The sequence below is a fragment of the Natator depressus genome, chromosome 10, assembly GCF_965152275.1.
Source record: "Natator depressus isolate rNatDep1 chromosome 10, rNatDep2.hap1, whole genome shotgun sequence".
Lineage (NCBI taxonomy): Eukaryota > Metazoa > Chordata > Testudines > Cheloniidae > Natator > Natator depressus.
Window position 1 is genome coordinate 51,250,898 of NC_134243.1, and position 27,959 is coordinate 51,278,856.

Genomic DNA, 27,959 nt, shown 5'->3' on the forward strand with positions numbered 1-27,959 from the left:
GAGCTGCCTGAATTTTTGAGCGCAGGGACAGGATTCTCAGGAGATGCAAGTAACTTTACTTTCAAATATTTTTCCAGCTGTCCACGCAGTCTTTGGGGTCGCCACAGCCTACTGCCCAAGAGAATTGAGGTTTGGCCAGTCAGGAGGGCAAGTGGCAACAGGAAACAGGATCTGGCTGCCAGTGAGTTGGCACATTTCTTTGAGTACTTCTCAGTGCACCTTGGAGTTAGTGATTAAACAGAAGTCATTAGTCTGGGGTTATTGTAAAGTTGCATCAGGTTTGACTCAGCAGCTCACCAGGCAACAGCCCTATACCCTATGCCAGTGTGCCTCAACCTTTCCAGACTACTGTACCCCTTTTCAGGAGTCTGATTTGTAACACGTATCCCCAGTTTCACCTCACTTAAAAACTACGTACCTACAAAACCAGTCACAAAAGGGTCACAGCACACTATTACTGAAAAATTGCTTACTTTCTCATTTTACCGTATAATTATAAAATAAATCAATTGGAATATATTGTACTTACATTTCAGTGTATAGTATATAGAGCAGTATAAACAAGTCATTGTCTGTATGACATTTTAGTTTGTACTGCCTTTGCTAGGGCTTTTTATGTAGCCTGTTGTGAAGCTAGGCAAATATCGAGATGAGTTGACGTACCCCCTGGAAGACCTCTGCGTACCCCCAAGGGTATGCATACCACTGGTTGAGAACCACTGCCTTATGCCTTATCATTTCAACACACACTACCTACCCTGCAGTAAGGGTGCCTGCAAAATTACATAGAAAATGATCGCTGGATAACTTCTACTGCAAAGCTAGTGGAGAGACTACACAAAGTTCTGGGTGCAGAAGTACTAAAAATAATTCCTCTCTGGGTATTTCTTATTTAACTTCTCAATAAAGGTTAAGTGAATTGTAAAACACCAACATATCCTAGAACATTGAAGAATCTAGTAATCAAAAACACAATTTTAAGATATGCAGGCCACATTTTTTAACCTAAAAATCTTAGAGACTCTCCTGTTAAAGGTGAGCTGAGAAATGTTAAGTATATTTACACTCCCAAATCAGTAACCCAATATTGGCCCAAACCTATCATTACTGATGGATGGACTTTCTGTAATTGACTTCTATGCATGTCCGTTCAAGCCTGCGAGTAACGACCAGTCAAAGCCAGCACATGTTGTCTGAACTCTAACCATATCCCAGGGCAGTGCAGAGTCAGACTGGACACAAGCTCCACATTCAGCAGCTCAGGCTGTGCCCAGGCATGCGTAGACTTCAACCAAAAAAATTCCATTTTAGCAGGTTATTTGAAAGTTAATTCTTCTGTTGTTTACTCCCAAGCTGACATCCCAAATGCCTATTGAACACTGATCTTGTGGTAGCCCCTAGATCAGGGGTGGGCAAACTACGGCCCACGGGCCACATCCGGCCTGCCTGCCGTTTTAATCCAGCCCTTGAACTCAGGTGCTCCAGCCAGGGAGCAGGGTCATGGGCTGCTCCATGCAGCTACCGGAAGCAGTGACATGGCCCTGCTCCGGCTCCTATGCAGAGGGGCAGCCAGGGAGCTCCACTTGCACACTGCCCCCAACCCAAGCGCCACCCCCACAGCTCCCACTGGCCAGGAACTGCGGCCAATGGGAGCTGCAGGGGTGGCACTTGCAGATAGGGCAGTGCGCAAGGCCGCGACTCAGTGTAGGAGCTGGAGGGGAGATATGGCTGCTGCTTCTGGGAGCCGCTTGAGGTAAGTGCCACCCAGAGCCTACACCCTTGAGCCTCTCCCCGCGCCCCAATCCCCTGCCTCAGCCGATCCCCCTCTCGCCCTCAGAATCCCTCGGTCCCAGCCGGGAGCACCCTCCTACACCCCAAACTCCTCAACCCCAGCCCCACCCCAGAGCCTGCACCCCCAGCCAGAGTCCTCAACCCCCCGCTCCTCCACCACAGCCCGGAGCCCCCTCCCACACCTTGAACTCCTCATTTCTGGCCCCACCTCAGAGCCCACACCTCCAACCAGGGTCCTCACTCCCGACCGCACCCCAACCCCAATTTCATGACCATTCATGGCCCACCATACAATTTCTATTCCCAGATGTGGCCCTCAGGCCAAAAAGTTTGCCCACCCTCGCCCTAGATTCTCCAATCAGAAATTCGGCCTGTGATGAAGTGGGACTGTTCTTAATGTTTCCTCTGAATACTGTAGGGGTGCCTCAGTTTCCCCCTCGGCATTTCTTAAGTCTCTAGGTGGTGGGATAAGGGGGTGTAATTGTTGCAGAGCAAAGGGCCAATGTACATAAATGGCGACACACTGTCTCCTGGCAACTGATGGCCTGGGTCCTTCCCCCTGCAAGGTGATAGCTAAAGGGTTGGAGAACAAAGGAATCAGGTGACCTCCTGGCCCGGGAAAGGGACAAAGCCCAGAGGAGGAGGGGCTGGAGGGGGAGTCAGTTGGGGGCTGGCTGGGGACGAGGAGCGAAGTGCAGACGTGGTTGTCTGGCTCACTGCCCCCAAAAATGGAGCCGGCTCAGGGGTCCTGTTCTCTGTACCTACAAGCTCTGTTTTAGACTGTGTTCCTGTCATCTAATAAACCTCTGTTTTACTGTCTGGCTAAGAGTCATGTCTGACTGCGGAGTTGGGGTGCAGGACCCTCTGGCTTCCCCAGGACCCCGCCTGGGCGGACTCACTGTGGGAAGTGCACAGTGGGGCAGGGGATGCTGATTGCTCCAAGGTTAGACCCAGGAAGGTGGAAGCCATGTGAGCTTCTTGCCCTGAAGACAATCTGCTCACAGAGAGGAGACTTCACCAGAGTCCTGCCTGGCTTCGTAGGGAGCAGTTCCAGAGCATCGCCCAGGGATTCCGTGACACGGCCCCATTGTGCTCGATACTGTAAGAACTTACAATCTAGGTACAGGAAACGACACAGGCAGACAGGGGGCGCACAAGGCAACAGTGACAGTTAGAATGTGTAATAAGCACTGGTCATAGCACACTGGGTGCCTGGCAAAGAACTTCCCTCCTAAGCACTTCCAGAGCATTCAGCTCTTGCAGGGGAGAAGAGATTCAGACTTTAAGTAAGGAAGGGGAGGGACTGTTCTTCAGATGCAGTGCTACCCAGTGCATTTGTAGAGCCACATTCTGCATGTATGTAGACACATGCATCTCCATCTGAGGCAAACAGAAATTACCTGTGCACATCCAAGGGCCAGAATTTGGCCTGTAGCACTGAAGTCTTCATGTGAACCTTGTTATTGAACTAGGACCTCGAGCAGTTTTTATTTCCCCACTTAAAATTCCCCTTTACGTTTCCAAACCAGTTGCTGACGAGACCCAAGGATCAATACAGTGGGCCAGATCTTCAACTGATGTAAACGGGCATAACTCCATTCAAGTCAATTTGCCTTCAATGGAGCTGTATCCATTTATACCAGCTGAGGAGCTGCCCAAGTCCCTTTAACACAAAGGCCATTGGTCTGATTTGGAAAGTTATATTCCCCACAAATTATTGGCATTGGTATGAAAACCCCAACCAAGTGTCCACACAGGCTATGCCCCAGAACTTACCATCCCCAGCACGCGCACACGGAAGAACCTAACCCATTCTCCTCCATATTTTTTCTTCAGCGTAATGGTCCAGAATAGATTTTCCAGAGCTGGAGAGGAGGAGTGGTTTGGCCTGGAAGCTGGTCCTGTGTTATCCAAATCCCCAAAGCTGGGGAGTACCGCACGTGCTGTATTCAAAGAGGAAGCATGAATACAAACAAACAATTGTCCGCTATATTTACACCAAGTGGATCAGGTTGCTGGCCTCCACAGTAACAAACGAGAAGTATTTGACACCAGCTAATGCCAGACAAAGCGTGTTGCTGATCTCTGGATGGTCATCGTGCCTCCAAAACAACAGTTGCCTCAACTTACCCCATTGCATTCTCCGTCCAATTAACTTTTTAACCTTCAGCCCAAGTTGCATAAGGGCTCTAGAGAGCTTAGCAAGAGATTAGGTTTAAATACCTTGTTATTTTTATCATCATCCTGCTAGTGTATCTTCCCACTACAACAACTAGGATGGTCTTTGTAAGGAAGAGCTCAATAACCTTATCTGGAATATAATGGACCCAAACTTCAAATTTTGTGTCTGTTTTTGTGTGTGCAAATAATGGCGCTCCTGAATGATGTTTGGTCCATTTAATAGTCATTCAAGTACTATGCCCCTGATTGTGCCCTCACATCAGGTGGTTACACACCAAAGCATTATTCAAATGCTCCTAATATGTACTTGCCGTTATCTCTGGGTGTAAAAACATAGGCACCAAACTGGAGGCTGAGCTGAGGTCCTTCAGAAAGCAAGGGTCAACTTGTTAAACAGAAGGACATGCTACCACCCTTCAGCGGCCATGTTTCACTCAGGTTCCTTCACTGTGGAACATTACATATGGAGTAATAACAGATTTGATTTGTACAGCACCTCTGCAAAGCTATCAGTCTAAGGGGCATGGATGGGTCCCATTGCTGGATTATCCGAGTGCCTCACAGTCTTTCATGTGTTTATCCCAAACTGCTCCGTGAGGTAGGGAAGTGCTATATTCCATTTTACAGAGGGGAACTGAGGCATGAGACTTAGCGATTTGCCCAAGGTCACACAGGAAGTCTGGCAGAGCAGGGAATTGAACCTGGGTCTCCCAAATCCCAAGTGCGCATCCTAACCATTGACCCATCCTTGCTATAAGGACCCCAATTCTATCACCATTCAAAACGGTGAGAATTTTGACACTGACTTCAACTGCAACAGCACAAGTCTCTGAGAGAAGGCAAGAAAAGTCTTCAGTGTTCCCAGAAATCAGTGCTAGAAAGTGGATATATTTTTTTGTTTTGGTGATTCTAAATATTCTCCGGCACCATGCCAAATGCATGCATGCATGCATGCACACACACACGCACACAGTGAAAGAATGACAGGAATTGCATGGGAGAATTTATTGCTGTATTGACGTCATGTACAGTACTTTGATAGGATGTTATTCAGAACAGGCTCTCCAGGCTGGGAAAACCAAAAGAATGCAATCTTTCTCTTCCAACCAGGGGGGCCCTGAAACCACTTGGGGTGAACATTCTTGACAGAGAATACATTATACAATCCCGATTAATAAAACAATAATTTATGCTTCATCAGTGCCTTCCATTCATGCTAACATGCTTCACAAACCAGTGTTTATGAGAGAGAAGAACTACTTCAAGTGGCTGTGTGTCAAAAATGGGTGAAGAAGCAACACTACCCAGTAGTTTAGGAAAGGAAGTGAAGACTGCGACCTCCAGTTGAAATGGCTGTGGGAATTTATAATGTAATTACTCAAAGTGGAGTTTGGCTACAAGACTGAGGCCGACACCCATCCTTGCAAAAGAGAGTACCATGATTGCTGTAGTTACTACAAGTGGGCAGGATCTCAATTTTATGCGTCATCCAAAGAGTGAGCCCCTCCAACACTGCAGGATCTTCCACATCCTGTGATGGCACCATTTCCCCCCTTAGCAAGCTTTTTGGGACATGACCTTAAGCCTTCTCTTTGGAGAGCATCTATGCAGCATGGCCACGACTGGAAATCACTGTACCTTGAAGCAGTGCCACCTGCTGAATCACTGGGGTGATACACTTCTGAATTCATGCTGTAACTATTATTTACTGCCTGTTGCTTTTGCCTCTCCTTCTCTTGCCAGTAGCTGCCAGCTAAGCATTGCATTTGCAAGCCGGAAAGGAGACTTGGTGGGAATGAGTGTTTTCCTGTGGATGGGACCCTGCTATTGTAATTTGCATGGTCTGACTGAAGAGATACGGCCAGAGGCATCCTCCTTTCTTCTCCAGAGATAGTAAAGAGCCATTCCTGCCCCTTCAGCTATAAAGCACATCCACCATTGCAGATGCCCTCCACATGTGTGTGAAAGCCCTGCAGGTGACCATGCGGAGCTGTACAGCTGCTGCACAGAGTGAGGCAGCATGTTCTGGGGAGACTGCTATCCCAGACTGTTTATTGCTGTTTATCATCCAGGTGGCTGTGCATTGCCCTTGGCTTGGGAGCTGCCTGGATGGTATCTGAGATTTCTGTGCTGGTGCAAGGCTGGAACTGGGTATTTCCCATCACTCTTTTTGTTCCCAGTCAGATTTGCATCAAGGCTGAACCAGCCAGATGCCTTAAAAAAATCACAGCACAAAGCATTACAGCAAATGCCCATCAGACTCTCCACTGCACGTAAGTGTATGTCCCAGTTGACAGGTTAAAAAAACTGTAGGCAGGCAATCCGTGGATCCCTTCTGGGTGATGGGGGACTGTCAGGTAACTCACTATAGGAAGAGGTATTAATACATTCCAGTGGTCACTGCTGTGCTGACTTCAGGTAAAGCAATATGGATGAGCCTTGTTGGTGATTCATTAGTGGAGCTAAATGGACCCAGGAGAATTTGGTTCCTGGAGATGACACAAACTGGGTACCATTGGGTCCAATTGTAAGAGTTTTCAGTGTGCCAACCCAGACCTTCATCTGGGACGCTTGACTTCTCCTCAGGCACCTTCCACTCCCACGCCTACGCCTTCCCCAGGGTCTGGAGAAACCATCTTCATCTTACGGAGGAAGCTCCAACAGCCTGAAAGCTCCTCTCCAGCTGTGTTCTGGGGCCCAGAATCTCCATGGAGACCCAGCTGGCCACTCCCCACCATTGGCTAGCCAGGAGGGGGATCTGTGGTGAATGCCTCCCCAGTTTGGTCAGCGTGTTCTGAGGGGCAGGAAACACCTGCTTCCTGCAGAACAGAAAGGGCAAGGAAACTCATTAACCTCTTACGCTGACTGGCTGTTAGAGAGGGACAAAGAACCACACTCTGACACGGAGGTTACAGAAACCCTCTGCTCACTCAGAGATAGTACTGCCCCCCAAGGAAGGAAACTACATTAGTTTCCCACACCCTTTCACCCTGAAGTGCTGAAATGTGGCTGAATAGTCCCAAGAGCAGTGTAAGGAGGGAATGGAGCCAAAGAATACTCACCTAATGCCACTCAGTCCATGGAGGAAACCCACTGAGGGGTTTCCTCCTCCTTCTTCCGAAGGACCTGGCCACTGTGAGAGTCAGGGATGGGCCTTGGATCTGATCCAGCCTGGCATTCACATCTTAGGAGGCATCCAATGGCAGTGTGTCTCCCAGATGCATTGCTAGGGTGGGGGCCTCAGAACCTGTGGGATTGGGAACAAAGCTCCAGTAAAGTTAGGACATGCTCCCCATGAACCTCATCCTCACAGGCGCGTTGAGTATGAGTTTCCCAGTCAGAACCTCATGTGGGGCCTCATAGCCCTTCCCCCTGCTCTGGTGGGAGAACAAATCATGGACCTCCCTGATCAAAAATCTTCATACCAATACTCGTTCACACCAATAATACAAAGAAGGGATATTCTCTGTAATGCTAATAGGGATCCGCGGGGAACTGCCATCATATAAGTAGTAAACAATAAATAGCTACAGAACATCTGGCTGCTATTAGTAAACCAAATATCCATTTATTTTTAAACTAAGCATCCCTTTTACAGAAACACAATGAAATAACTAAGGGATCAGTTAGGAGCCAAGACTCTGGGAGCTTTTCTGTGTCTCCCACCTTATTTTTCCCCCAAAGGGTTTGTTACGGAGCAGACCCAGCAGATATATTTGGGATCTGCTTTTCCCTGCACCCTCTCCAGCAGTCATCTATACGCCTTCTTTGTATAAAACACTCACTCCAGCATGCCTTAAAGAACCACAGAAAAAATTATATAAAGAAACATGTGCACGAGTGAGCTCACCACATTAGATTATAAAGTAACAGCAAGTTGTGTGCTGTGCTTATGATCTACACATACATATTACCATGTGTATGTCTAATTTGTAATTGCAATAGCTGGATAATAGAAAGCAAATCCAGTCTGATTTCATTTTACCTTCCATTCCTACCCAGTGGAGCTGGTCAAACTTTTTCAAATTTCAACAAAATCTCAAAAATCAGTAGGAAGTCAGACAAAATATGGCAATTTTTTCATGTATGTTACCACCAGCTGGCTTTACATTTTTTTAAATGTCAAAACTGACCAAAAGTTTTCAAATATCATAGTTCCATATTCCAAAAAAGGAAAGTTTTTGAAAAAACATTGTGAACTGCCTCCCCCATCAAGTAGCTCTTGTACTCACACTTTCAGTTTTCCAACATTTATCATCTTTAATTTCCTCAGAAACCCACTGAACCCTTGAACTGCCAAAAGCACCTTCTACGAGCCATTTGGAATGATATATTACTGTATGCCTTTTGAGAGACAAGGTGGAGAGGGAATATCTTTTATTGGACCAATTTCTGCTGGTGAGAGAGAGAAGCTTTCAAGCTATACAGAGCTCTTCTTCAGGGCTTGGAAAGGTACCAGAATAACTCCACGTGGCTTGAAAGCTAGTCTCTCTCACCAACAGAAGCTGGTCCAATAAAAGATATTACCTCACCCACCCTCTCTCTCTCTAATATCCTGGGACCAACACGGATACGACAACACTGCATACAAGAGTGTATGCCGTTCGATCAGGCAGATTGCTCCTCTTGGAGGAACTCTCCTTTCTTAACACACAAGATTTCACAATGTGGAGATTTACTGATGAAGGGACTCTGGACACCAGGGTTAATGAGAGGATGAATGATGACAACTTTCACTACAAAAACTGCAAAGCAATCCAGGGCCTCTGATCATTCAGCGATGAAAACATGCCATTGTTTGCAGCAAGCTTTAAAAAGAGTTACATTAGTTGCCAGCAAATGTGAAACAAACAAGTTTTAAGCTAAATATCAAGGGAACACACTTATTACATGAGTGGGTGTGAATTTCACAGAACTCATATATGTTCTTCTGAAGGCCTTTTTCTGTTTCCTTTTCAAACAATCCTCATCTCTTTAAAGCTGTCTGACATCTCTGAAGACTGAAAACAGAGCTCCCTAATGTAAATTTAGCAGCAGCTCTGGAATGTTACCATGATGCAAATACCTCCTCTGCAACCAGACAGAGACTATGAAGAGAAATAACCTAATAAGGTACTGCTTAGGGAACCAGAGTGTCTTGGATGATATATGCTGCCAGCGTAATGCAAGTTTTCAGCATTGTGCTCACTATGCAGATTACAATAGAGAATCTTTTACATCCAGCTGATCACTCTGAATTTTCAATACAAAATTAGTAAGTGGGCTCTATTTGTACTGAAGTGGCTCAGAATGACTTAAAAGGTGTCAGACCGATGATCAGATGGCTGTAGAAAGTCCTATGTCAGAAAGCACCGTGAAAGGTTACCCATCTGTGTCTATGGACGTGTTAGAGAAGGTGTTCTACTTAAGGAAAAACTATGGTATAAAAAGTGAAGAAGAGAATAGAGGAGATTATTGATTGTGAACTCAGTCTACATGACTAACCTATACAAGGGTAAAAAAAAAAAATATCAAAAATGAATTTCATTTCTCAAACTTGCAAAACTGGCACAAAAAATTTACCATCTTAGGCCTAACGTGTATTTACTGGCCTTCATCATGGTGATGGACAATGAAAAGAACTCAGGAAAGGTTATTTCTGAAAAAAAAGGTAAAATACCCTTTAGCCAAATAGAAATGTATAAAGCGTGGTTCACGGTACCTAGGAGTTTGGATCTGTGACCCTTCTGTTAACTATTCTGTATCTATGACTGCAGCAACAGCCACTTCTCAACCAGTGCAAGGGTGTCCCGGCTGGTCAACCACAGAGGGATCTGGAAAGTGCTGAAAGAGGGAAGTCTCTGAGAAAGCAGGATAAGCGAAGCCAGATGGAATATGCAGGATCTTGTTTGCTCAGGAGACCAAGCATAAGAAAGGCTGTAGTGTCTGCTTTAGAATTGCAGTACTACAGCTCTTGCCAAGTAGCAACAGGCAAGACAGATGATCTTGGATGTCTCTGAAAAGCAACACTACGCACACGTACTATATCTACACACAAATGCAAAAAGTAAAAGGGGAATGAAAAATGTCAATCTACCTAGGTTAAGCCATGAGGTAGAGCAGAAAGAGGGAGTTCAGAGAAGGGCAACAAGAATGACTACAAGCATGGTGAAACTTCTGTATGAAGGGAGACCAACAAGTGAGACTGGCAGGAGAGGAGGTAGCCAAGGGGAGACATGAAAAAATACAGAAATAGGAATGGTGTAGAGGAGATAAATCAAATACTTGTTGCCATCTCTCAGGTCAAAGAACAAGGAAACATTCAAGAAAGTGGAAGGGCAAGTACATATTAACTGATAAAAGGAAATGCTTTACAGCATGTATAATTTACCTGTGGAAGACACTGGTTTAGTAAACGACAGAGAAGCCAATAGCTTAGCAAAAGGAAGAGGTTTAACTTGTGTGTGGATAAAGAAAACATTCAAAGTGACATTCCATAGGAGGTGAACAAATCACAAGGGACATAAAACCTCAGGCTTCAGCTCAGAAGCCAACCGCTAACTGATGGGGGTTTGGAAAATCCTTTGCATAGCGGAAATTCTTCCTCATTTGTCCATTACAGAGCTTCTTGCACTTTCCTCTCCAAGCATCTGTTAATGGCTACTGCTGGAGATAAGATATTGGACTGTATAGACCAGTGGTCTGATCCCACACAGCACTGTCTAATGTTCAGCAACAAAAAAATAGTGGCAGATTTCTCTCTGGATCTGAAAGTGGTATGTTTTTCTCCTAAAAATTACACAGCCCTTATTTTTTCCTGTTTCTAGAGAGTAAACTGGATTGAGGGAGCAAACTGATTTCTGAAGCTCCCCAGTGTGGTTCAAGTGAAAATTTAGGTTTAACTGCTTTCTCTGCACAGATTCCAAGTGTGTTACGTCCTGGTCTTCTAATCCTCTATGAGCTTAGTGTGTCATATGTGAAGAATGGACTCTCTGAACTTATAACAAAGTACAGCATTAGGAAGTAGCACGCCTAGACTAAGGGCTAGCCTGCACTGGAAAAGCTGGCTGGGATAGCAATAGCTGCAAATCCTCCTTGGAAAGAAACAGCTTTTACTGGCATAAATGTGCTTTTGCTGATATAGCTTAAACCAGTTTTCCCTGAATGGAGTGAGATACACTGGCAAAATGTTATGTTGTTATGCTGGCAAAAGACTTTTTTTGTTGTTGCCAGCATAACAATCTACTCTAGGGCTACTGCCAGAGTAGAAAAGTTGCTAATAATAGTAAAATCACACCACTAACCAATGTAATTACACCACAGAAGACCTGGCCTAAGCAAATGGCAACGTTTTAACAGAGAAACAAGCACTAGAAATAGACTCAAGCCTCAATTTCATTGGTGACACTAGGGTTTTGGTGAAGGCTCATCTTTAATTAACTGCTCTGCAATGATCTTGTAAGTAGAGCTCAAGTAAACTAATGGCACTAGGATATCTATGACCATTATCTCAAGCAGATTTGTCCTCTGAGCATTCTGTCTTCTAGCAGGGGCGGTGAGTTATATGGGCCTGTGGTGCCCGGGCTCCAGCAATATTCAGGGCCCGGTGGCCTGGCTCCAACAATGTTTGGGACCGGGTCTCTCCCTCAGTCCCCCTGCTGCCCCCCAGCCCCACCTGCTGCCCCCGCACACCTCCCCCGGGCCCCAGAGCATCCCTGCCTGCAGCTCCGCCCTGCGCTCAGCTCTGCTGGCTCCCGGCATCAACTGCCGCCGCAGGGTCCTACTACCCCCCCATCCACTAGTGCCAGGGCAGGCTGACACTGCCCCTGCCCTTCCACCTCAGACCCTTCCTTTTTCCAGCGGGACCCTCCACCAGCACAGGGCCCCCCCCCACCTGCAGTCACCGCTGGGCAAGGGGCAGCCCAAACCTCACCCCCAGTGAGGGGCAGCAGCAGGGGAGGAGGCGCACATGTGAAGACAGCCCCGCCCCCAGCACCCACCATAGGGGAGACGAGGGGGCTTCCTGGACCTGAGAGGGACCCTAGAGCACATGCAGTGGCAGTGGTGCGAGGTGAGTGTGCTGCTGTGGGGAGCGGGGGGCCCCTCCCCCGGAGCTTGCTGCTGCCAGCTGGGGGAGGGCTGGGGGAGGAGTCCTCTCTGGCCCCAGTCCCTGGGCAGCCTGCAGGCACCCCAAACTCCTCATCCCCAGCCCTGCCTCACCTCAGAGCCCACACCCCCCTGCACCCCAACCCTCTGCCCTAGCCCTGAGCCCCCTCCTGCATTGTGAACCCCTCATCACCAGGCACACCCCACAGCCCTCACCCCTGCACCCCAACCCTCTGCCTGAGTCCCTCCCACCACCCCAAACCCCTCATCACCAGCCCCACCCCAGAGCCCTCACATTTTAACATTATTTTTAAAAAAAATCTATATTGGCTTACAAGGTGGGGGGGGTTGGGGTCAGGACTTGGACCTGTTCTGGGCACCACCAAAATTGTACAAACCTGCCGCCCCTGTCTTCTAGGTGCTAAAGATAAGTTAACTCATCCTCAGAGACACTCACTTCCCTGGGAAAATGATGGAGCGAGGAGTAGATTTCAGTCACATAGCAAGACTATGTGTGAGCCTGTGACAGATTCCAGGAATCCTGACTCCTAATCCTGTTCTTTAACCACTAGATGATGCTCCTTCTAACACACACAATGCTTGTTCGTTGTTGATTACCTGTGCAGGTAAATTACTCTGTGAGCAACTAGTTAAAGGGCATGTTAAAATTAAAATATATTAAAAAGAGAAATTCCTTTGGCTGTGGTTACAGCCAACTCCTTGGACTAATAAAGCTGACAGAAAGATTACAATTTTGTTTACTTTTTACCATTAATGCTGTTTAATTCTGTGCTTCACCTTGCTTCAACTATGAAAAGCACATTGGTCAGCTTTGCTTTTGTTTGTACTCAGTTTTAGAGAGGCAAGGTGGGTGAGGTCACGTCTTTTATTGGACCAACTTCTGTTGGTGAAAGAGACAAGCTTCCGAGCTCTTCTTCAGGTCTGGCAAAAGTACTCAGAAGGTATAGCTACATTGCAGTTAAACACCCACAGCTGCCCATATCAACTGACTTGAGCTTGTGGGGCTTGAGCTATGGGGCTGTGTAACTGCAGTGTAGACGTCTGGGCTTGTGCTGGAGCCTGGGTTCTTGTACCCTGGAGGGGGCAGAGTTCCAGAGCCATGCCACAGGTCTTTTCTTCCAGTGTTGACGGCTCCCCAGTGAACACTCCTTCTTGGTAGTGCCTTTATGTGGTTTAGCTTAATCCACTTTCGAAGAACCAGGCAGTGAAATTGACTATTTAGCTGTCACACTGTAGCTAAACCACATAAAGGCACTTTTAGTGCCAAGAAGGCGCGTTCACTGGGGAGCTAGTACACAATAATTGTGCTTTAAATTCACACCCTAGCTTATTTTGCAGTAGCTTCCCCCTGTAGACAAGCCCTAAGTGAAGGCTTCCATTCTTACTTGAAATTTTGTAGGATGAAAGCGTAGGGACACTTTCTGCTTAGCACAAGTGACAATGAATATAAGGTTTTTTGGCATACAAAGTCAGGGCCATAAATTCTACTCAGGTCTTTGTAGTTTTATTTCCCAACATTTGCTGAATTCTTCCCACTTTCCATGATTTATTTAGAAGTTTAGATTTCTTTAAGCAACACTTGTAAAAAAAAAACAAAACAACAACAAAACCCCCCAATATGCAATATATTATTTTATATTAAGCTACATTTTTAAACCCGTGCACCCTCAGGTCTTTTGCTCTCATATGCAACCCATCAGAACGATGGACATTTTAACCAGAAATTATTTCATAAGCATTTTCAGAATCATGTAAATGAATTCTCTCTGTCTCTATGGTACTAGGTCTCTATATAGTACTGCAGTCACCAGGCAAGTATTTCCAGTTTTACATTTTGCCCAATGAAAGTTACTGCACAAGAATCATAGTGTGGTAGGGTGGATTGCTTGCAAAGAGTTAAATGGCAGTCACCCTACAGCAAGAGAAGGATCAGCTGGGGTATCGGAAGTGGGAAGCTGAATGTGGCTCTCTAGTTCACACAAGTGTTACAGAAGCACAGCCTACACTTTAAAGGGGTTCCCTGTGTGACCAGGTTACACAGTTTGCCTGAAATGTTCCAGGGGAAGGAGATGGGACTTGAGAATCCACAGTGAAGTCCTGCCAACAGCTGCTTTACATCTTAGCATGACCTTGTCAGCTAAGAGATGTTCAGCGACAACCAAGTGGTCACCTAGTGACTACATTACACCCTTGCTATAATGAACCCCTGGGGATCCAAGCTATTTGTTCGGTATGGCTAGGGGTTCGTTACAGCGAGAGAGACAAGGGGACAGCTCCTCCAGCCCTGGGACCACCACTGGCAGCAGAAAGTGATCCTCTGGCTCCAGGGCAGCAGCAGGGAGAGAGAGCTCCCCCGGCCCCAGCCCCGCGGCAGGAGCTTACAGTACACTCCTCCAGCCCCGGGGCCAGAGGAGCACTCTGCCCCAGTGGCAATCCCGGGGCTAGAGGAGCTCTCAGCCCTGGCCCCCTCCCATGCAGCCCTGGTGCCGGAAGAGTTTTCAACCCCCCTGTGCAGCCCTGAGGTTGGAGAGGCTCTCAGCCCCCCACCACAGTGGGCGGGTATAGAGGTGGGATCCAGGGACCACATTCACTATAGCACAAACTTTGCTATTGCGAAGGGCGTTATAGCAAGGGTCTACTGCGTCTCAGCTACTTCTCTTCAACCAGTCTCTCCACACGGAACTCTTCCACTGACATCTATGGAGGGGTCTGCTGCTAACTCATTCAAAAAACAGATCTTCTGAACATCTTGAAGAACTCTCAGCCTGTGGCTTCATTTTCCAGACTAAACTGAATATAAGCCTAGGCGTTGGCCTATGCCCTTGGGAAGCACTTCACTGAAGAGTTTATAGAAGTAGTCATTGGATGAAGGATGTTTGTGTGTAAAGACGATGCAACAGCTGATTCACATGCAGGAAGTACGGGGAGTTGAGCAGAGTTTCATCTGAACTGATAAAACCTGGAGTCAGCACTTAGTTTGTCTATGAAGAATAAAATTTCAAAACCAGAATGACCCCTTTAAATTCTCGCTCTTTGTGGAACTTTCCTTACATGTAAGAACGAGTGATCTTTGGCACTGCTGTTTGAGGGAGTGCTCCGCAGCAGCTCATACTTCTCTAGCTGGAAGAACGACAAGGAATTAGAAGCACTGGGGCGATTCAGCATCAGAGAACCACCACTCCCTTCAATCATGTGCTGCTTGCAGGTTGTAATGCGGCAGATCGCTCAGGCTGAAGCCCATGTGTCTGCATTACTATCGTTACCCATACCAGGTAGATTAAAGCTAACGGGAGCATGCCTACCCATAATCACACCTTCGTTTGCAGTGTAGACATACCCTTAGGCTATGTCTAACCTACGAGCTAAGGATGTGATTTCTCCCTGCTTACGTACACAGCTGGATGGGAGCTTGTGAGAGGCTAGATAGCTGCGCGGCTGCGGTAGCATGGGTAGGAGCAATGGATGCACAGTTTGGCTGTGCTGAGCAGAGACCTGCCTGAAACGAGGGGGTATGTACGTGGCACGGCTGTGCCTCTGCTGCTTCTACCTATGCAACTTTGGCGATACTGCTATTTATACTCATGCTAGCTCTGAAGCCCAGGGAGGAGGTGGGCTTCATACCCTGAGCCCAAACATCGATGCAGCTATTTTTAGTGCAATCATGAGCCCTGCAAGCCTGAGTCTGTGGACCTGGGTTCTGGGACTCTCTGCTGTGGGTTCCTGCTTGCCATGTAGACATACTTTTAGTTTCCATTCGTTACACAGCTCTTGTTCCTCTCCTCCTCTTCACTTTAGACATTGGGGCAAAAGCAGTACATGTTGCCTGACAATCCTGCGGCTGTGTAGTACAGCAGTACTAGAATCTCATTGCTTTTTAGCACGAGCCTTAGGAATAAGGGTTGGCTGAGGATGCTGAATAACTGGGTTTGTGATTAAATGTGCTTTTTGAAACTCAGTAGTCTACAGCAGACTACTTCAGGGACAGAATCACCATGTGTTCACATCCACCTCCGCAACAGCTGATTTACAGTCATGTTGATTTACAATCCTCTCAAGTGAATTCACGTTAACTGTGCTTACATTGGATGAAAATTCCCGTTCCTCTGTCATTGCTGAAACTTTAAGAATAGCAGATTCTAAAACCAGAGGAAACATTTGAGAAATTTGCTCCCATGTAGTGAACCAAACAAATACCAGACATTTTTTGGATGTCTGTTATTGCAGAGACCAGCCAGGAATGAGTTATTTCTCCTGAGTTATTCAGCTGTGAAAGTTCTAAGAAATGAAGTCATGGCTTTCAACACACTTTGGTTACCACGTGTTTCTCTTTGCTCTCTAAAGGTGGCCTTGTGTATATGAAAAATGAGAAAGTCTCCACAACCTTTACCCACTTGTCTGTAAGATCAAAGGCCTTGTGCAATGAAAGCTTATCTCATTTGAAACATAACCCCTTTCTCTATAATTCAGCAACCTAACTCCTCCTTCACCACCACTTTTGTGTCATTTTAGCCCCATGTTCCCACTGCAACACCCATGGAATTATGATACAAGACCAGACCATGAGGCTCCTATATTACTCAAGCATTCTGCTCAGTTGCAAATGTTCACATTGTACATACTCACTGTTTGATTCTGATAGACCACTGCCCAGTTCTTTCTTGGAAGTAAAGTCCTGAAATGCATCTGTAACTTTGCATGTTTAGCTAGCTGGCACTATTTAATCTTCTTTATATGTTAAGAAATTTTTAGGCAGTTAATAAGTAGCCTGAAATTCCTTTGGATTGTGGCTTGTTCTAGAATTTGCTGGCTATATGGGAATCCAAGCCACAGCACTGGGTTCAATCTATTTACAATCTAAACAAACAAGGCAGACACAGATTGGGGGACAGGGTATAACACGTAACTAGCAAGCTGAATGGGCTCCAATCCCTTCTGGAATCAGTCTACTGGCATCTGAGTGTGTTTACAGCACTTGTTGTACCTTGCTATGGCAGAAATAGATGTTTTCAGACCTAGAAGCAGAATAAAAATGGTGTCCTGCACTGGCTATTTCTACTAAGGTAAAACTTAAGAGCTCCTCTTTGCATCTAGCCTGTACCACCTTCTTTTCAGGTGGTGAGGATTTAGCCAAACCAAATGAAGAGTGATCTCCTGTGACATATGAGAATAAAAAATTAACCTTGGTAACGAGTGACCCCATAGTAAGAACTATCAACATACCCTCATGGAATATGCAGTAAGATTTGCACCTTCTGAAAGATACCAGAGACCATTTCAAAACAAGGAGGAAAGAGAGACCAAGCAGCTTTCTTTATGGTTCAAATAGATGGGATGTGAGAGTTCGAGGTAGCGAAGATACTTCTGATACCTGGTTAGAATAGACTACTCCCTAAGGAGTATTGATACCATTGTGTGATCACTGGAGACTTTTGAGAGTTGGCTCCTAAGCCAAAGGACAAGCAGTACTGTAAGAAAGCCAGCAGAGCTGGATACCTGGTTTCCTGGGTCAGATCTTCCTATCTTGGCATTACGAAGATTTTTGTCCATGTTTTTCCTATACGAAAATATGTCCTCTGCAATACAAGAAGCAATGAGATATGTCACTGCTCCAGCTGGTCAAAATGGGCACAGAAACTTTTTTAATTTAACTAAATCTCCTCCAAGACAAAAAGAAACACAGATTCAAAGAAGTTTTGGGAAAACATTTGTGCTGTGATTAAAAGCAAAGGCTCTTCTAATTCATGTGTTTGAGACCTATTTCACAGGTTGCTGAGACTAGTTTAAGCAGACCTCAATATATTGAGTATGTTAATGAGGAAAAGGTTTAAGATATGTAGATGTGACTATTCAGTGACAGCAATAGTTCTATTTACTTACCATACACACAGGAGGGCCAAATTATGCTCCCAATGGGAAGATAGCATGAGTAAAGTGAGCAGGACATGGGGCTGACCCTGCTTCCACTGAGTTCATTGATTTCTAGTGCAGTGATCAGGATTTGACTGCAATTTGTAACAGATGCAGTTCCTGCATTTGTGGATAAAATGTAAACATAAAATCTGCTGCTTCTCCTCTCTCCCACAGACACGGACATTTTTGGATCCCTGCACCTGAACGTCTATCAGTAGCTTGAAAGCCTTCCAAACACATACCCACTTACAAAGGAAGAAAGCTGACCAAACGCAGATAAACCCAGAGAAATGGAGGTTCCACCAGAAACATAAATAAATGATACTAAACACTGAGCTGAACTTCCAAAACCCACACAAGGCAAATGTTCACCCTTGGGCTTGAAAAGATTTCTTTTTTTAAGCCCAGTTTGTTTCCAATGCTTCTCTGCCTTAGGTCATACCTTGAATGTTCTCACAAAGACTGGATTTCTTGGACACACTGAGTGCCAAATCCTGCAGTCCTCAGCTGTTATTTAAACAATACGTTTCTGCAATAAGGGCTGAAGGGTTTGGCTGAAGGTTAAACATTTAGTATCCACTCAAGCATTACACCGACAGGTCAGAGTTGGGATGAGATGACTAAATGCCACCTATTTCATACAACTCACAACCTATGCAGGGAATGAAAAAGGCCAAAACAAACCCTTTGATTAGCCACAGAGAAACTGTCCCAGCATCTTTTTCAAAACTTAATATCATGGCAACTCCGTTACTTTCTAAAAACTGTAAAGAGAAACACTGAAACCAGGCAAAATGCGCATTCTTATATAGCCGCAAGGAAAAAATGAATCAGAGCAGGCAGACAGCAAGAGTCTCTAGGTTGGCAGTAAATGTCTAAATCTCACATAGCTACCGAAGATTAAAGGCATTTGTGGATAAACTTTAAAACTGGTATTGTGGTTAAAACTACCGTGCCAAAGGGCTCAGTGCCTCAGAATTCTTGAAATTAAGTTTTGAATACTGCCGTGGTAAAGTCGGAGGCTGATCAAAATAAGCTGCAAGAGCTTTCTCAAAAAGGATTAAAGCAGCCACTTCCCTTGCAGCAGACTTGGAGTCTAAGAAAAATGCAGAGTTGGTGTCTATTGTGAAAGCTGAAAGTGAGGCCTGAATCCAGTGACTTAGCAGGACTTCGCATGAAACAAGGCAAAACCAAGACAGCGAGCAAGAGACCGATTCTTGCAGATTAAAATCAATTCTGGAAGACAGGATGTTTGTTTAAAGTTTGTAGTGAAAGATGGAGTTATTCTTGGCACTGATCTCAATCACTGTTTAAGTCCTTTGCTATATAAGTTACAGGGAAAGAGTGCATTTGATTTCTGTGTATCTGACATAGAGGACGGAAACATTATGTAACATTGAGTAAAGCAGACCAGTGAGTGAACTAAATAGTATTATAGATATTAAGTATCCACTGGATATTCCATTACCATTGGCAATCTATTTCGTTCCCACAGTGTAGGAGCAACAGTAAACATTTACTTCTAAGAACCCCTGCTCAGTGACCTTGGACAAGTCACTTTCTCTCTCTCTCTCTCTCTCTCTGCCTTCTCCACCTGTAAAATGGGGATACTGATATTGTACTTATATCTCCTTTGTAAAGTCCTTTGACATCAGTGGCCGAAACGTGCTATGTAAGAGCCAGGTATCTTTTTTAATACTTGAGCACACTAAGGTGATCTAGAGGATATTTATTCAATGGAAAAGGTTACCTTGACAAGCATGATAAAAAGAAGAATGCTCTGGGCCTGACTTTACATTCCTTGAGTACCTGACACACTCAATAAACAGGAATTGGGGTGCACAACATTCATAAATGCCAGCACACTGTTCCTCTCCTATTAGCCTGTTCGACAAATCACTTAAGCATGTGCTAACCTTTAAGCATGTGGTTAAATCCTACTGAAGTTAATAGACTTAAGCATGCGCAGAAGTTCTTTGCTGAATCGGGGCCTAAAAACATTTTATATTTCATAAGTAGTGTTAGTAATGGTATTAACTGACACTCAATTGTTAGCAAGTTTAATGTAAAATACAAGATCATCAAATATAAATATATTACTGCATGCATTCATATGTCCATCACCATGGAACCTGGGCACTCTCTTCATGGCTTAAATTGGGTCAATAATATTTCAATTTACACAAATAAATATTTAGACCAATAAAGTGCAACATACATCTCCAAGGCAATTACAAGCGAAATATCATTAATAATGAAATTTAAAGATGGAATATACCTTTAGCTGATTCATATTTTAATTAGTCAGTGACACCTTACTGAATACCAACAGTGGGCATAAGGACTTCAGGACCCTGCTAATCCATGTTTCTAGAAAGTGAAGTAAATCCTGGTAATCATTTCAAAATAAAAGGATTATATTAATGCTTTAGGACCACTGGATGTTGCATCTGAGCTGGAAATGTAACTTTCAGCCAACAACATCAAAGCAAGCACTTGGGTTGGGGATCAAGAATTAAATAAATACCTAACAATACGGAAGAGCTTTCTCACTGTACTAAAGCAATATTAATGGTTTTTCTCGTGCTTTGAAATGCCGAATCATATTACTACTAAAATTAAGATAACACACTGTACTGTGGTGAGCGAACATGAAAGAATCTTCATCTCTTCCAGGTGCTGGGCTTTTTGTTGGCTGCATGTTGCATACAGTGTTTTAAATCAAGGGATTCTGACTCAGAAGCAACATAAGGGATGGGTAAAGTCCTAAAATAATCCCTTTTTTATTGGGATGAACTTCAGTTTTCACACATGTGGATGAGTAGCATGCTCAGCAGTCACCAAGCCAAAAGTGACAAATTTTAAAATAACCCAGTGTTTTGAAAGGGCTTGCACAAGTTTCAGATTTAGTGAACAATTCAGCTGAGGATGCCTAAGGATGAACAGAATCCAGCTCCCTCTCCAGGGATGGCGCTGGGGGGCAGGGAAGGCTTGCAGGGGCTATAGCCACTCCAAAATTTGCCTTAGCCCGCTCGTAGCCACCCCTCCCAGAGCAAAGGTCAAATGTTATGCAGAAGTAAGGATGGCACGGTATGTTATTGCCACCCTTACTTCTCCACTGCTGCTGGCGGTGGTGCTGCTTTCAGAGCTGGGCAGCCAGAGAGTGGTGGCTGCTGGCCAGGCACCCAGCTTTAAAGACAGCCCTGCCACCAGCTGCAGCATGAAAGTAAGGGTGGCATGGTCTGGCATTGCCACCTTACTTCTGCAGTTCTCTCCAGCTCTGAAGGCAGCGTTGCTGCCAGCAGCAGTGGAGAAGTAAGCATTTAAGTGCGTATTGTTGAAAAAAATAAATAAGTATGTGTGCCTACAAGATGTATAGTGCAGCCCCTCCCCCCAGTTATCTGTCTAACCCACCTCAGCATCCCTGCTGAGAAGAGGCTGGTGCTGCTTCTGTCCCTCTCCATAGCTGTGAAGAAGTAAGAGGAGGAAAAAGCAAGCAAACAAAAGTAATGAAACAAATTTAAGTCAACAGAGTAGTAGAAGCATGACTAAGGACACAGTTTAGCCTTCGGAACCTTTAGTTACAGGTGATGAAGCTTAAGGAATGAGCCTTTCTTGACTCTAAGACCAGGCTGAGTTTGCAGGGTTGGCATTTGGAAATGTGCTTTTTTTACATTTAAATCAAAGCCGTTTTAACGGGGATATCAGGAAGAGACAGTGAACACCAAGATACTTTTGAGTCATTTTTTAAAAACACATGTTAAAAGTAACTTTGCCTACAGCATGGCCAGTGCTTCCCACCCCTCTATGTAACGCTGATCTGACCAACCGCTAAAAGATGCATTTCCTAAACCCTTCTCCCTCAGTGGAGCAAACAGGGAAGGAAGAGAGATTACCTACTAGCACTGGTACTATGGGCACATGTGGTGACAGACCATCATGATAACCAGAGCTTACTGCTAGTATCTGCAGCCATGACAGCTTCAGTACTGATGTCAAGGACACCAGTGTAAAGATGGTCACAGCCAAGGAAAACAGCAAGCTTGCATTTAGCGTAGGAAGAGTCGTTACTATAAACAGTTCCACTGTTTACAGCTACACACTTTGCATGCAGAGTTGCATCCAGGATGTGGTGGTACCATTTCCATATAAAATTTGACCTAGCAAAGTCCAGGTGAAATGGAAGCAGCATTATAGAGAAGAACCAAAAAATTAAGACCCCCAAACATGCTCCGACTATTGGCAGATGATTCTGTTGTGTACCACAGCTGTACACAGATAACACTTGCTTCCTTCAAAAGGGTGCTGAAGGCTCATTAGTGTCTGAGTGGATCCAGCATAGCTTTAAATAAGCTACTTCCCTTCCCCCACCTCTTTCACAAACTGATAAGGATGTCACGTAGCTTGGATTCAGGGCAATATGAACCTTTCCATGCCAAATCCGTGGGAAGGGATGTGAAGTAGGTCAAGCCACACAAACACGCAAGCATGCAAAAGAAAGGTGGTCATTCCTTCAAAAGTTTATTTTTGGTGAATACAAAAAAATACTTTTTGTGGCCAGATAAACAGCATACATACAGTGTAACAGCATGGCTAACCCCCTTCATGCTTTTCTGTGTGGTTAAAGCTCTAGGAGAAAGTTGAGCTACAGAACATGAGCTCACACCCCAAACTCCAGCACGACTTGCAAACATACCACTATAAAACTGTCTCACTCAGAAGGTTCTTCAGCTGCAATCATATTAATAAAGTTAGTAAATTTCAGTAAGAAAAAAATCCATAGTGGTTTGATTTTTTAAAGCAACAAAGACAGCCCTAATTACTTACAACTCAATATATTACTCTATTGATGGACAGGAATTCTCTCTAGGCAAAGTAATTATCTTTCATATACCATGTTGCCACATGAAAATGAAATAAAGGACATGAAGAAAGTATCATGTTTACATCCTTGTCATTTTTATATTAAAAGATACTTGGTTGCCTTACAAGGCAAGTTAGAACAGAACTATGCCATGGAGGTATTAGGCTTTTAAGACATGCATGGTAAAGTTTGTCAGCTCTCTGCTATAGGTGGATAGGACATGTTATTCTGTTGGCCCATGCCCAGTTTAGAATGATTTTGTTGTTGTTTAAAGACAGAGATCCACTTAAATTTCTCTGTTTCAGAAAAATTGTAGCAAAGCTTTCCTATGCTGCTTTTCCCCATTTATTACCAGTTGTATTCTTGCTCTGGTTAGTATTAAGGATGGACAGTAGAGAAAAATCTACTCTAGCCACCGTGCTACCATTCCACATCTCTGCTAGGTGTAGTGAAGTTCAGCAGTCCACTAGCTTCATCTCTTTTGAGATTTTGCTTAATGTAGAATATTGTATCAACAACGTTAGCACCTAACTGGTCGGATTTCACTGCAGCATTAGTTAATATGGTAAGTCCAGCATAAATGGTTACCTTACAGTAATCAGTAGCAGACTGGTAACATATATCACCTAAAAAAAAAAAGGTATTAACTTTGTAGATGCTATGTAAGTTCTATGGGAGTGTTGACTATCGGAATTGTGTCGTGTTACCAGCAATGTCGTAAAATTGCTGGTAACAGGCACTAACAAACACACACCCTTTTGAGCAGTGTATTTCTCTTTATATTACTGCAAATACAGAAAAGCGAGTTCCAGGATTAATATCGACTCGGGATGATGAGCCGAGTCCACTGAAATCTTCCAAATTTCTATACAAGCTCAAAGAAACCAACAGTACATAAAGTTTAACTTTCCCCAACTTTAAGTATAAGATAGGGCAGGAGCTTTTAATATACATAATAAGGCACAAAAAGCTCCAGGAGTAATGATCAAAAGAAGAACGGATTAGCCATGGCACAAAACATAAGATGTATTCCTTGATGGCCTTGTCATCAGCATGTTCTGGGGCCTGGTCTGAGTGTTTTTTAGTAATGTGAGGCTAGAAAAACCTCTATTTCCTACGTAAATTTAAAAGACCATTTATGCTGTAATTCTGATAGATTCTGTCATCGAAACTAGTCTGAAGATGCAGGAGATCAAAGGCAATTGGACAAAAGGAAGCAAGAGCTCAGTCTTCAACTTTTGGTTTTAAAAAACTCTTCCCCATCCCTCACTTTGTGGTTGCTGGCCTAGAAAAAAGAAAAGTTTAGACAAACTATAGAAGTGTTCCCTCCAATTCCAACTTATCTTCTGGACCTTCGTGTAAAGCCTCCCTAGAATATTTGTACATTCAGAACTTTGAGACATTTTGCTTTTAATTTCCAGACATTTCTTAAAGCAAGTTCCACATCACGAAGATGGGCAAGATACTACATAACTTGTTTGCTATTTCAAAACTTAAAACCCAGAAGAATAGGTAAGGAAGAAAATAGGTCTAATTACTACCCAATCCTCATTCCTGCCTGAGATTTTCTGTTGCAACTCTCCATGCCAAATAACTGCACTGCATTAATTACAAACACCACAGATGTTCTAACTTTGATTTCAGTGTCACTACAAGTCCCACAGATGAGAAGAAAGTGAAATGGACTTCAAATGAGTTTGTGGAATATAGCGGTCTCCCAGATAGAAATCCAAAAATCAAGCTGAAAAACACTGCAGCTAGTCTGCTGGATATCCCAAGTTTGTCAATATGGAAAGTTACTGAATGGCAAGCCAGCGTGCATCTACAGTGCACTAGCTTGCTGTGCAATAATGTCTGAATGTCCCAGAGTGCACTCTAGCAGTATCCAAAGGCGATGTTACTGTGCCGCAAACTATTGTGCTGTAGGTTCACACCTTGGCTTGGTGCCCAGTAACCTTCTGTGTAGATCGGGGTTCTCAACCTTTTTCTTTGAGCTGCCCCCCAACATGCTATAAAAACTCCATGGCCCATCTGTGCCACAACAGCTGGTTTTCTGCATATAAAAGCCAGGGCCTGCGTTAGGGGCTTGCAAGCAGGGCAATTGCCTGAGGAAGCAACATCCGTCAAGTATAAGTACTGAAATTAATTTCCCTCACAACTTTGACAAGAGGATGATTTGAACATAAAAATTACTATTAGCTTGAAAAAATCCTAGCAGTACAATTTCTGTATACAATTTAATTTTACTGGGGTTTTGGCTTATTCTTTTCCTAAAACAGGGAAATACCATTCGCACTGTCTGCATAATTAAAATGCTGTGTTACTGTACCACAGTGATCACAATGAAGCACTGGTACATTATTAGTGAAAACGTCACGTTACTTGGAGTACTTTAAATTACAGTAAGTGAAATAAAAGCAATATGTAGTATCAGAAAAAAATCTGCAAGACATTGACCCCCCCCCCCCCCCCAAATCTTTAAAGAAGTGACAGGAATGTTGATACTATCCAGGTAAGCAAAAGAAAACGCTACAAACTGAAAGCCTGATATACTGAATAAGCAAAAGCAGCAGAAAGCTTGGATAAGACCATGTGTATTTAGATCCTACAAAAATAAGCTGTGTTTCAGCCTTCCAGATTACTTAAAAATCTTAAATGAAGGATTTGTTTTTTCTAAATAATTTTTTATATAGATGTTTTGTGCCACTGCTCACTGGACTCATTGCACAAACTCATGGTGACAATCTAACCAATACAGCTACTGCTGGGGTTGTAAAGCCTAGACTGGAATCTCTCTCTGGTGGCAGTTGCGTACAGAGAGGCTACACACTGCTTTCAGTCTCATTTTACCTGGTCTACGCAGTTAGGGCAGAGGCTCATTTTGGACACACTTACGCAAATCCATATTTGCTCCTATCAAAAGGATTCTACTCAGGGCTTGCCAACTGCTCTCTCATCATTTACTGAGAATCCACAATTCCGCTGAGTCTGAAATACTTCAGCATCAGAGAAGAGACACTAAAAAAATTTGTACATTTTAATATTTATTTTCTATGGATTTTTGTGATATATTTATACTAGTGTGACAAAATTTCCGATAGGTATAATACATGCAAGTAACTTAAATGAGAAGTTATCAATATCTAAATTGGTAACCTAACACAAGAGGGTTACTTCTGAGTCTATGTGACAAGTACTTCTGCAACAAGGGCAATTAAGTGGGTAGGTATCTAACACAACTGGCTCAGTTGGAAGTAGCGGTAGGTATCTAAAATGGCAGCATGGCTTTCAGAAGAAGTGGAGCAACAACATTCTTTGACCCAAATGGACTTGACATTATTTGCTCAGAGGGCGTGTGCAGGGATGGGCATATGCTGGAGAACCATGGTTAAGAAAGACCTTGTTTCTGTAGCTGGTCTAATAGGTGGCTTTTGCTAGTTCTGGTTTCTGCATTGTTTTTAATCAGACATTATAAAATGCACCATTGACTCTACCCATCTTGGAAACGTGTCATGTTATATCTGTAGCCCACACTGTGGGTTTATGCCACATCAGAGATTGAGAAAATTACAGTACCTTTTGAAACTCAAGACATAAGTACAATTTCTTCTATCCCTTCTCCGCAATGTAGTTCCTTAGAGAGAGTATTTTGATCAATGCAAATTAGGAAAATATCAACTTCCAAGCGTCCATACTTCAGACTTGCAGATGTTCTTTTATATTTCGGAAAAGGGCCCTTTCTAAAACAGCTATAAGTTTCTTCAAAAAAACCAAACACACACAAAAAACAACCAAAAAACAACCCATCTAGATTTCAAAACAAAACAATTAGAAATAAAATCCTTATGAGAATAGCAAGAGTTCTGGTAGTCTTTTGTAGTACTAAGAATGTCTCTACTTCAGCTAGCATACATTCTAGCAGAAATCCCACAGTTTGAGCCAGGTAAGATACTTCGAAAGGAACTATTCAGTCCAATGTTAATTGAGTTTTTGTGGATGTTTCCTATTGTAAAAGTAGTCGCACACTGAGAGGTATATAATTGAAAAACATTTTCCTTCATAAACCTGGTACTAAGACCGTGACAAGATTTCCATTTCTTTGTTTATTTGAACAATGAAAAGAATGGATACTACCATGTTTTGCAGGCCCGGGAACTGTGAATCTAAATACTGTACAAGCAGAAGCTGGTACAGGAACTAATAAAACTAGTGCAAACAGGTACAAAGAAGATCCCTCCAATCCTGGGGTGAACCAGCTTCACTGAAAGAGAACAAAATCTCTAGAACCCACGCTCAGGTGCTTTTTCCTCTCAAATAAATATTCACCTCAATCTTGGTCTTCTTGTTGGAGGAAAAAAAATCCACTGGTTCCATAGTGATAGATAGCTATGATAAACGGTTTTCCTATTAATATTAACAAAGTCTTACAACAGGTCAAGGAACAATAAATAGATCAAGCTTAAGGTAATGACGTAATACTGATTTTATACCCTTCTGGAAAAAGTGAGGCATTCTCTCCTGAGATACAGTGAGTCAGGGAAGGAAGGAACAGGAATGGTGGACTTAACACTGTACCATCTGTTTGATGAGCACGCACCTTAGCTGAACAGATGAGAAAGAACAAATGTTTATTGCACTCTGCTCACCTAAAGCTATTACAGGCAATTTGTTTAGGTAAGTGCTTGGCATATCAGAATGCTGTCAGGTTAGTTCTCTCTGTACTGTCCCCCTTGAGCTCATTTCATTAAAAAAAAACATCTCAGCAGTTTAGCCCTCATCTTCTCTCAGTTCTGTGGGGAGAAATTTATACTGCTGCTGGCGGATCTGAGCCAGTTTTTTCCTTGCCTCTTCCAGCTCTCTTTCCTTCTTCAGCATTTCCTCCTGGGCTGCAATGATCTAGAGAAAAAGAGAAAGGACTGTGATAGTGGAGAAGAAGATTAAAGAGGGAGAAAAAAAAAAAAGGCGAGGATCTTTGTCCCTTTCACAAGGGGATTCATGATCAGTGCACAACAGTTCTAAGGTGTATTCCTGCAGAGTGCTGAACACACTGTCCCCAATCCAGGAAAGCATTAAAGCATGTGAAGAATCCCATTGATTTCAACAGGAC

The 27,959-nt window shown here is 43.9% G+C and overlaps 1 protein-coding gene and 1 long non-coding RNA gene across 5 annotated transcripts in view; both read right to left on the reverse strand.

Moving 5' to 3' along the window:
* The window catches only part of LOC141994512 (uncharacterized), a 37,323-nt gene extending 20,544 nt beyond the window's left edge, over nt 1-16,779 (reverse strand). Inside the window, exons 1-3 of the long non-coding RNA XR_012641150.1 lie at nt 16,702-16,779; nt 7,035-7,219; nt 3,568-3,734 (exon numbers count right to left, since the gene is read on the reverse strand). This is a non-coding gene — a long non-coding RNA (uncharacterized LOC141994512). The remainder of the gene's footprint in view (nt 1-3,567; nt 3,735-7,034; nt 7,220-16,701) is intronic.
* Nucleotides 16,780-25,320: 8,541 nt separating this feature from the next.
* Nucleotides 25,321-27,959, reverse strand: part of TLN2 (talin 2) — a 342,028-nt gene continuing 339,389 nt past the window's right edge. For all 4 annotated transcript variants that reach the window (XM_074966154.1, XM_074966153.1, XM_074966156.1 and 1 more), the window contains one exon: nt 25,321-27,748. In XM_074966154.1, coding sequence (XP_074822255.1) covers nt 27,620-27,748 — 129 coding nt within the window. In that variant the 3' untranslated portion in view covers nt 25,321-27,619. The remainder of the gene's footprint in view (nt 27,749-27,959) is intronic.